The sequence below is a fragment of the Hippopotamus amphibius genome, chromosome 12 (genome assembly GCF_030028045.1).
Source record: "Hippopotamus amphibius kiboko isolate mHipAmp2 chromosome 12, mHipAmp2.hap2, whole genome shotgun sequence".
Taxonomy (NCBI): domain Eukaryota; kingdom Metazoa; phylum Chordata; class Mammalia; order Artiodactyla; family Hippopotamidae; genus Hippopotamus; species Hippopotamus amphibius.
In genome coordinates this window covers 15,992,146-16,003,009 of record NC_080197.1, presented here as the reverse complement: position 1 = coordinate 16,003,009, position 10,864 = coordinate 15,992,146, and the positions used below count along the sequence as shown (strand labels likewise).

Here is a 10,864-nt window from a genome sequence, read left to right as displayed (position 1 = left end):
GAGCGGTAGATTGGAAAGATATTTAGGAAAAAGAATGGACATTTTTGGAGATGTATTTTAGTGTGGGCACGAAGGACAGGGAGATGCCAAGGATGACTCCTAGTTTCTGGCTTGCTCTCAGATGTTTGTCGAATGAATGGTCGAATGACCCCACGGCAGAAGCATCTCCGACAGACGCCCCCCACCCCGAACCCCGCGGTTTCTGGAGCTACGTACGGGCGCAGGGTGGAAGTGAGGACGCAGAGAATGAGCACAGGGCCTCGGTCTGACCGAGGAGACTCTTCTGACCCTGGTCTGAGCAAGGAGGCACTGCGAGAGGGGAAAGCGTTTCCCCTCTGGGCCCAGTTTCCGCCTTGCTCCTCCACCCCCGCCAGCCGGGGCGCGCAGCGCCCCTCTTGGCACCCTGGAGGACTTGGCTCCCCTCCGGCGTCCGGGGGCGCGGCGCAGCGGCCCACCCCTCCACCCCCGACCCGCCCCGTCCCCGCGCCCACCCCGCCCAGTGCGCTGGAAGGCTGGGCGGCGGCTCTGTCCTTCCCGGAGCCAGGGACTCGGGGCTGCTGGGTGAGTCCCAGGGTCGGGGGGCCTCCGCCGCAGTGCACCTGCCCTGACGGGCCGCAGCGGGTCCCCAGTCCCTCTTCCCCTGCGTGCGCCTTCCCGAGAGGTGTGCCCCTAAGCGTGCCGAGCGTGGCGGAGGGTGCGGGGGAATCCGGGTGCCGGCGCGTGGAGGTTGCGTCGGGGCTGCCCGGGAGTCGGGGAGCAGCAGGGTGCCGGGGCCGAGAGCCCGCGTGTCCCCGCGGCGAGTCCGCGCGGGCGGGCGGGGCGCAGCAAGTGTGTGCGAGCGCGCGGAGCCGGGCGGAGCGCCGAGGGGCCCGGCGGGTCGCGGGGAGGAGGGATGCGTGCCCTGAACTTTTTGCCCGCCCTGGAAGTACGAGCGATCGCGCCCGCGGGGTCTCCTTGCGGCCGCCGGGCGATGGGCAGGGAGCGCGTGTGCCCGCCGCCGCCCCTCCCCCACTTCCGCCTCCCGCCTCTTCCTCGTTCCCGGCTCCCAGAGCCCGTCCGTGCCGGGGGAGACCCGGCGGCGCAGCCCGCTCCCACGGCCCCGCCGCCGTCGCGCCGGAGCGGACAGCCTGAGTCAGCGCGGGCGCCTGGCGCGGCAGGTAGGGGCTCGGCCGGGCGGGCGCAGGTGCCGCGGAAGACCGGGGGGACTGGAGCGCGAGTGCAGCGCCGGGGGCCCCCTCCGCCTCTCCCCGCCCCTTCCCCGCGGTCGCAGCGTGTCCCTTTTTAGGGAATTCTTTCGCTCCCTCTGACTCCAGTGCGGGTGGGGCAGGACCAAGAGGGAGCTCTCCATTCCACGGACGGGGCCCCTGGCCTCCTCCGGCCCCCCAAATCTCTTCAGCTCTCTCTTCGCCTCTCCCCTACACCTTCAGTTACGTAAACAACCCCCTTCCTCTCCCCGGCGCTTAGCTCCGTGGCTCACCAGGGGGCAGCCCCTCCAGTCTCCTGAGATTGATGGGGTGAGGGGGAAAGAGAGGGGGCGTCCCGGAGCCCGTGGTCCCCTCCAGCTCCCCAACCCTCTTCCTCTCCCTTCCCCGCCCCCCTGCCAGAGCAGACAGCCCCAGGGGCCCTGGGTATTTTTAGCGCTGTGACCTGGGCGGCAGCACTAAGAGCCTTTCCCAGGCATCGGCGTCAGCGCCTCCCTCCTCCGCTGCCAGCTCTGGCCACATGGTCTCCCCACACTTCCTTGGCCCTGCCTGGCCCACTTGGGTTTGGGTCGCTCGCAGCCCACCCCAGCGCCAGTGGAGCTGGCTGGGGTCTCGGATATGCTGAGTTCTGAGGAGGTGGGGAAAGGCAGTCTGCGGAGGAGGATGATCTGGTCCTCAAGCTAGATACCTCCTTGCCTCCCGTGATGGGCTCTGGAAGGAAATGGAGTGAATCCGAGTGAATGGTGTTCTGGAAAGCTCTCAGCACTGGGGGCCAGAAGGCCGGGTCTGAATTGCATCCTTCTGATTGCTACTTGCTGACTAGTGGAGAGGTCAGACGGTGGGATGTGTCAGAAGAGAGGAGCTCAAATAAAGAGGTGTGGGAGGCAGAGAAGAGATGATGTCCTCTAAATAGCACGGGAACCCGGAGCTTTCCGTTTTACGGAGCACCTTCACCATCTGTGTCTTGTGTTGGAGGCAGGTAGGAGGATGATGCCATTTTCAGGTGGGGAGACTGAGGCTAGGGAAGATGACTTCCTTAGACACAGAGCCAAGTCTAGAAGTCAAGTCTGTGACTTAAGAGCAGGGTTTGGAGGGGATGCTGGTGATGGTGTGTGTGTGTGTGTGTGTGTGTGTGTGTGTGTGTGTGTGTGTGTGTGTGTGTGTGTGTGTGTGTGTAGGTGTAGAGGGAGAGGTGTGTAGGTGTAGAGGGAGAGTAGGGGAGGGGCTGTTTTAACTTTTGTCTGGGTTTTGAAGAATGGCTAGGAACCAGAGTTGCAGCAATGGAGGAAGGGACATTCCTCTCTGAGATCTCTATCCTGTCCTCTTCCCCGGCCTTCTGAGGAGAGGCTGGGTCCATTAAGTATAAGAAGTGCCTCCAAGTGCTCGCTTCGGCAGCACATATACTAAAAAGTGCCTCCCCCATTTGAGCTGACCCAGCCCTTCCAGTCTCTCTCTGAAGGGCATGATACTGAGACTTGGCCATTGGCTGTGTTCCCTGAATACAGAGGAGCCTCTTTTGCTGTGCCTGGAACTGGCATCCCCTTTGTGGAGCTAGGGTCAGCCCTGCCTCTGCGTGAGACTTGAAGTTTGTGGTAATGGACTTTGTTTCAGGGAAGGGAAGGAGGTCGTCAAGTCCAGAAGTGTCCAGGCTGCAACCAGAGGCCCCAGTGCTGGGATGCTGGCTGCAGGGCTCCCCAAGCCCCCGCCTCCACGGTGTTCCCTCTTAACTTCATAGCTGTCCTTGCTCTTCCAGGAGCTGACATGGACCCAAATCCGCGGGCAGCCCTGGAGCGCCAGCAGCTCCGCCTTCGGGAGCGGCAGAAATTCTTTGAGGACATTTTACAGCCTGAGACAGAGTTTGTCTTCCCCCTGTCCCACCTGCATCTCGAGTCGCACAGACGTAAGTTCTGAGTCCTGGGGAGAGGGGCTGGGGTTGGGCAGGGAGGAAGTCCTATAGGTCCTGAATCTTGGCCCCTCCCCTCTGGTTTTCTTGGTCCCTCCCCTCTAAACGTCTATCTCCGGACCTGACAGATGTCTCTGACCATCCTATCAGCTCTGGCCTGACTCCCCCTGACTTGCCCCCTTCTTGATCTGCAGCCCCCATAGGTAGTATCTCATCCATGGAGGTGAATGTGGACACACTCGAGCAAGTGGAACTTATTGACCTTGGGGATCAAGATGGAGCTGATGTGTTCTTGCCTTGCGAAGATCCTCCACCTACCCCCCAGACATCTGGTATGCCCCTCTGCTTTGGGCACTTGGGCGCTGGTTAGCCAGAGCCGGATGTCACGGCTCTGAAGTGAGGCTGCAAGGCTGGGCTGGGGAAGTATGCACGTAGGTGCTGGGAGTGGGCATTTCCACCCACGAAGCAGCTGTCTGTTCTGATTTTAGGGAAGTTGACCTTGAGGGAAGCTGGGTTACAGATTCCTAATCCAAAACTCTAGGAAGGCCCAACCGTCTTAGCCTTTGTCGATTTTATATTTGTGAAATTAATGTAATTAACATAATTAAAGTAATGTAAAAATATCAATTTTAAAGCAGTTTTAGTCATCTTAATATTTATTTAGCACTTTATTAGTTTTCTAATACTGTGCTAACATATTTTACATATATTATCTCAGTGTCTTACAGTGTCCTATTAGGGCAGGTGGGATTATTCCCATCTTATAGAGAAGGACATTAGAGGGACTTCCCTCTTGGTCCAGTGGTTAAGATACCGTGCTTCCAATGCAAGGGGCGTGGGTTTGATCCCTGGTCAGGGAACTAAGATCCCACATACCGTGTGGCCTGGGCAAAAATATATGTGTAGATATATTAAAAAAAAAAAAAAAGACATTAGACTCAGAGTAATGGTTGTCACATAGCCAGAAAGTGGAAAACCTGGATTCAAACCATGGCTATCTGACTCCAAAGCCCACATGCTTAACCTATAAGATAGATATTCTCTTACTTAAAACTGCTACTATTTATTGATGGCCTCTTATGTGCCAGACATTTTACAGACATTCAGAGTTCATCCTTAAAACCCCTCTGGAATGTAGGTCCGTTTTTTACAGAGGAGGAGCAGAGTCCTTGAGAGGGAAAGTGAATTGCTCAAAGCTACTCAGTAGCAAGGAAGTGATGTAGGTAGAACTTGAACTCTTGACTTGATTTACCTGACTCTAGAGCCCAGACATGGTGTAGTGAAGTGGGAGGAACTGGGAGTCAGGAGACTGGCCGGGTGGCTGAGTCAAGTCTCTGCCCCTCTCTGGGCCTCAGTGTCTCCTGGCTGAATCATTTCTGAGTCCTCTGAAGCGCTGTTTGTGGCCCTGACCAGCTCTTTTCTCTGGGCAGGGGCGGACGACTATCCCGAGGAGCCGAGCCTGCCAATGCCCACACCAGACAGGACCACATCCCGCACTTCCTCCTCGTCCTCTGACGCCTCCATCAACCCGCACAGCCCAGATGTCAGTGACGGCGGAGTAGACACGCCCTTAGCACAGTCTGACGAGGAGGAGGATGGGGGAGACGGCGGGGCAGAGCCTGGAGCCTGCAGCTAGCAGTGGGCTCCCACCTACAGACTGATTGAGCTGCCTATTCTCCACTTGAGACCCCAGGCCTAGGCAGAGCCCTTTGGAGAAGACCAGACTGTTTACTTGCAGTAGGCACCAGAGGGAGGAAAGGATGGTAGGATGGTGTACCTTTCTGAGAATTAACCCATTCCTGCTTTACTGCTAACCTTTACCTGCTGCAACCTTCCTGCCAGTTTTTGGCTTACTCTGAGGTAGGGCCCCCAAGTGAGGAGATGGAAGATGAGATAGGACAAGATGCCACTGCTTTTCTTAGCACTCTTCCCTCCTCCAGACTATCCTGCAGTCTCCTGATAGAGTCTCCTAAACCAGTGTCTCTAAATGGACGTGAACTCCTTAACACTCCCAGTGAGATGGTACTCCGGCCATCCTGCTTCCTTACATACTTTTTGGAACAGGGCACGGTATGAATAATAAACAGATAATAATATACCAACCATTCCACTTCATCTTTTCACATTGTACAAATATCAAACCCAATATATTTCTTAACTCTCTAAGCAATACCATGTTCCCATCACTCATTTACTCCATTTATTCAAGAATTAGTTATTTGGAATTAGCTCGAGATTTGGAGTAGTTTTGAACAAGACAGGCTCCCTGCCTTCATGGAGGAGAAAATCAAGTAACTACTACAATTCACAGCACAATAAGTAGCATGATGAGGAACTATTCTGTTACCAGAAAATGGGCATCTTAACCTAGCTTGTATGATTTTTAAGCTGGGATGAGTAGCAGTTAGCCAGGTGAGGGCTGTAACCCAGGCAGAAAGGGCAGCTTGGAAGCACTTTAAATGGAGAAAAATAGTCCTGAGGAACTGAAAAAACATTCAGCTCAGCTGAATTGTTGAATTTGAGCAGGAGATGAAGGGAGAGATAAGATTGACAAAGGTCAGGTCACGAAATGCTTTGAAGCCTGTATCAAGTTTCAGTTTGCTAGTAAAATATCAGTGACTTTTAAGATATAAATTTTGTTTCCTCTTAAAAAGAAGTCCAAAGTACAGGGTTATATGGTCGCTCCACAGTTATTGGACACCAAGGTCCTTTTTGGCTCTTTTTGCTCAGCCATCTGAGGCCCATGGCTGGAATTTGCATTGATACCTCATGTCTAAAATAGCTGTCATGTCCTTGAAACTGGTAGAAGGCAGGAGAAGAAATTGGGGATAAGCTAAAAAGGCACAGCCCTCTATCTTCCCACTTCAAGAAGCATTTTTAGAAGTTCTAACCAATAGTGTCCACTTCCATCTCGTTGGCCAGAACTTGGTAACATGAGGATTGCTTCATTTACAGATGTTTTGTAGACATAGGGACACAGCATTATCCAGAAGAAAGGAAATCTATGCCTTTGGAAAGACAATAACCCTTCAAGTTTCAGTTACCAATGCATCTGATTTCTGTACTTCCTGTCAAACCTCTTAGAAGCACCCTGGCTATTGCAGAGGCTGGGACAGTCCCTTAGGGTGCTTGGACAGGCAACCTGCTGTCTTGATAAAATCTGGGTTATGTTACTAAAAGACAAGAGGACAATAGTCATTGGATAGATAACTAGCAGTTTACATGTTTTACAAATTTGAACTTTATTGGGAGTAATGAAGGATTGCAAGTGGTCAACACTGCTTGTTAAAAAGATAATTCTGGCTGCAGTGTAGAGAACATACTGGAAGAGGACAGGCTCCAGACAGACATAACACAATAATCCATGCAAGAGATAACAGGGGTCCAGAAGATAATGGTGATTAGCTTAATGGGGTTGAGGCAGGGCATAAGCAAATAAATGACATTCATTCAATAAATATTAAATGTCAGCGTTTAACATGTGTAAGACACTGAGCTTGGCCTTGGGAATGTGGTATTGGCAAAAAAAAAAAAAAAAAAAAGATCTGGTCCCGCTCCTGTGGAGTTCAGGGTCTACTGGGGGCCCAAATGTAAAATTGCAACTAGGAGTAGTGGTAGGAAGGAGTTAACAGCCTATTAAGAGGGGTCACAAGGTGTTTGCCTGGGGGAAGTGGTTTTGAGCTGGGATCTGAAGGCTGAGTAGGAGTAGTTTAGGGGAAGAATGGCTGGAAGGACTCCTTGTAGAGATGTACTGATTGGAGGGAACCAAAGTGGATGCCTGGAGACCAGGAGATGTTTGCAGCCTTCTAGATAAAAATGGAATAGGGTGGAGGTGTGGGGGGTGGGGTGGGTGGAAATGTAGAAAAGTGGAAGGAACGAAGAGATATTGGGGAGGCAAATTTCAAAATATTTAGATAGGTGGGTGTAAGAGAGGAAGGGCTGAAGGGTGCCGCCATTGCTTCTGCCTTGTGCAACAGGATGATTCTGAGGGTTCTTCATCCAGACGGAGAGTTTAGGAGAGCACCAGCTTTGGGGAAAAGGCCATAAATTAGGTTTTGGACATGTTGAGTTTGAGGTGCTTTTGAGACCAAGAGGACATTTTGAGTAGGCACTTGGACCCATGAGAGTGGGATTTAGATGAGAGGATTGCACTGGAAAATCAATAGATGAGTTATCAGTGCATAGGAGGTAAGTGTAGCTACGGGTACGGGTGAGCTTGCCCAGGGAGAGACTGGAATAAAAGGAGGGTTATAGGACTTAAGGAACATTGTCATTTTTCATATAGAAAAAATAAATCATTCCACCTCCCTTCATACATCAAACTACCCATGGAATCAATGACCTTCAGCCTAAATCTCAAAGCTCTTTGTGCATCCAGGCTGAGTGACAGGGCTGCAGTCTTCCCAATAGCCCCATTTTGCTTCCACCCCTGCAGGAGGCTATTGTAAGTGACACTTCTTAAGTGCGTTTCCTAGTTCTACTGAAAAACTTGTGGGAGTTCTGTGTTCCTTTTGTCTAAAAGTCTCTGTGTCCGTTGAGATCATCCACTAAGCTGGGCCAGGGCCCAGCCTCATATTAAATTTTGTGGTTTTTTTTGGGTTGCCAATGACTTTGCTGCACACAGAAGACACGGTCTCTGTCCTCTTGTGCTTTCCTTCAGAGTAGCGATGCTCAACCTCCTGTCTGACTGCAGCTGAGCCTTCTCCTGGGCTGTACCCCATCATATCTGCAGCTCTGCTCTGCAGGGCTTCTCAGCTCCTGGAATCTCCCCACTCCCCTCTAAGGTAAATGATGGGAAGCTAGCCTAGCCTGGTTGCTATCAACATGTCGACAACCCCAGGCACACAATGCTAAGGTCTGTGAGGTATGGGTCAGGGAGGCTGTCTGGGGAGAGGGATCTACAGCACTTTGCAGAGGTGGAATTGTTTGTGAGCCTACAGGGAGCCTTCAGTTCAGCTTCCATGAGCCCCAGCCCTGCCTGGGAAAATCTAGGGTCAGCTGAGACCCCAGGACCACTTCCTGTTTGGACAATGACCTCTTATTCTGCCAAACCACAGGGGCTTGGCTGGCCCTCAGAGCCAGCATCTCCAGCTGACTGTTTTTTCGAGGCCGCAAAGGGCCCTTGGAGATGGGGTGATTTGGAGCCAACTCCGAGGCAAGCAGCCCAGCTTTCAGTCTCCAAGCCACAGTGTGGTGTCTTCTGTCCATTGAATAGACTTGTCATAGATTCTGGGGAGGAGGGGAGAAGACAAATTCCTGCTGTAGAATTCTGTACTGTGGAGGAAATAGAAGGGACACATCTCAGGGGAAGATCCCCTAGACGGCTCACACTGTAGCAGTCCCCAGGAGTGCACAGGACTTGATACTGTGACCAGCATGGCAGTGTAGGGACAACATGGAATGGAGTTGTGATGTTATCTTGTTTGTTCATTCAAACATTACCGAGTCCCCACCATGTGCTAGCCTCCTTGCTTATGCAACAGAAGTACTGAGGTGGCCAAGAGCTCTTCCAGGAAGAGACATGGCCACAGATGATGGAGCTATAATGTGCGCTGTAGTACACTAGAGAGGGAGAAGGTAAGTCTTCTCTGGGGCTGGCTGGATCTTGAGTGATGGGACAAGCAATTTCTAAAGGAAACAAGGCATAGAAGTGCAAGGTAATCATAATTGTAATTGCAACTACCTTAAAAAATTTTTTTTGAAGTTGATACTGTGGACTTGAGTTCTGGCTCCATCACTCACTGTGATCTTTGGCAATTATTTCAGTTTCTGTACCTCAGTTTACTCATCTGTAAAATGGAGATAACAGTACCTACCTCATAGAGTTCTTTGAGTAAAGGTTAGTAGAGGTTATTAAGCATTTACTACATTCCAGATTCTACATGTACCTAATTTCTGATCCTTACAACAACCCTGAAAGCAGGCTTATCCATTTTACAGAGCAGGAAGAGTGGCATTCAGGTTGCTCATGCTCATGTGGATTAAAGGCTGGTATGGGGATTTGAACCCACATCTGTCTGACATCTAAGCTCATGGCCCTCCTTCTATTCCATGTCTAGGGGCACAGGGACACTGGATGTAAGTAGAATGAGGCATCATGAGATAAAGACATCTTTTTTGACACTTCCTCTCTGGTGGGTCAGGGGTATATCTAGGCAGACCTGGCAGACAACAAAATTTGGCTCTTCAGAGCCAAATGGTTGTGAATTTTACCAAGAGACTGTCTACAAAATCCTTCATGAACGTGTACTCCATTGGGCAGGTGGAAAAACCAAGCAGGAATTGTTTGGAACTCCTACAACTTAAGCCTGCACAAAAGGGGAGAGGTGGGAAAAGATTTTAACAGATCTTTCACAAAAGAAAACATGAATGGCCAACAAGCACATGAAAAAATGCTCAACATCAATAGCTATCAAGGAAATGCAAATTAAAACCACAATGAGATACCACTACATACACACCCACATGGCAAAAACAAAAAAGCTCCCCAAATTAAATGTTCACCAGGACGTGGAGCAATAGGAGCACTCACATATTGTTGGTACAAGTATAACATGATATATTTTGGCGAAAGATCTAGAATTTTCTTATAAAATTAAACATATTCCTACTCTTTGACCACTCCTAAATATTTACCCAAAAGAAATGATAAGCATATGCCTACAAAGTAACTTGTATAGCAGCCTAGCTCATAAGAACTAAGAACTAGAAAGAGCTCAGGTGTACATGGACAGAACAGATAAACTATGGTATATTCAGACAATGTATGAATACTACACAGAAATGAAAAGAAACAAACTGCGGATACATGCAAGAACATGAATGATTCTCCAAAACATTCTTCCCGTGAAAGAAGCCTTTACAAAAAAGTATACATATTTATATGAAGCTCTAGAACAGAGTAATCCGTTTTGTGGAGAAAAATCAGAACAGTGATTGTTTCTGGAAGGCAGGGGGCACAGGGATTGACTGGCAAGGGGCATTAGCCAACTTTGAGGTGTTTTACGAACCTATCCTGACAGGAGTTACACAGGTGTATCCATTTGTCAGACTCAATGTTTGTAAATTTTATACCAAAATAAAAATGTAAACAAGTATTGAATTCTAGTTAATGACATGCATGCTAAACTATTTGAGACATGTCCTCATGTCTGAAATTTCTTTGAAATGCATCAAAACGTAAGATGAATTGAGGGAGTTAGAAACTGATATATGAAAAAACAGGTGTAGTAAAATGTTCATGGTGAAATCTAGGTGGTGGGGAAGCAGGAGTTCATTGTAACAGGTATTCATCCTTTCAACTCTGCTGTATGTTTGAGATTTTTCATAATAAAAGGATGAGTTATTTGAGAGTTTTGCAGGAAAGTTATGCACCAGAAGACCTGGCTAGGTTTAGTACCGGGCAAAGAGAGACAAGAAGCTAAGGGAAGCAGAAGCCCGGCTGTGTGACCTCGCAAAATTAATAACCTTTTTCAGTCTGTTACTTCAACTATCACGCAGGCACACTGGCAGCGGCGGCGCTCGGTATCATTAAGCACTTTGTTGTCGGGAACGCGGTCCTCAACGCAGACCCCAGCCACCAGGCCACGTGCCCACTACCCTTCGTGCCCTATCAGCGTCCCTTTACCCCCCCGAAAGGCCTATCTTGGCCGTCGCTGTGGTAGCCGCACCCCGGCTTCCGGGACGGCACCGGAAGTCACTTCTCAGACGCTCTTCCTATTGGAGGCCGGCCTTTCGCTGGGGCGGGGCCATTGGGAGG

At 50.4% G+C, this 10,864-nt stretch overlaps 2 protein-coding genes across 2 annotated transcripts in view; both read left to right on the top strand.

Moving 5' to 3' along the window:
• SYS1 (SYS1 golgi trafficking protein) overlaps positions 1-3,094 on the top strand; it is a 36,957-nt gene extending 33,863 nt beyond the window's left edge. Inside the window, exon 4 of the mRNA XM_057701113.1 lies at positions 2,956-3,094. Coding sequence (XP_057557096.1) covers positions 2,956-2,962 — 7 coding nt within the window. The 3' untranslated portion in view covers positions 2,963-3,094. The remainder of the gene's footprint in view (positions 1-2,955) is intronic.
• On the top strand, positions 679-5,206 carry DBNDD2 (dysbindin domain containing 2). Its single transcript, XM_057701109.1, has 4 exons — positions 679-1,157; positions 2,956-3,102; positions 3,300-3,437; positions 4,536-5,206. The coding sequence occupies exons 1-4, from the start codon at positions 893-895 to the stop codon at positions 4,739-4,741; spliced, it is 756 nt and encodes a 251-aa protein (XP_057557092.1). The 5' UTR covers positions 679-892; the 3' UTR covers positions 4,742-5,206.
• Positions 5,207-10,864: the final 5,658 nt, after the last annotated feature.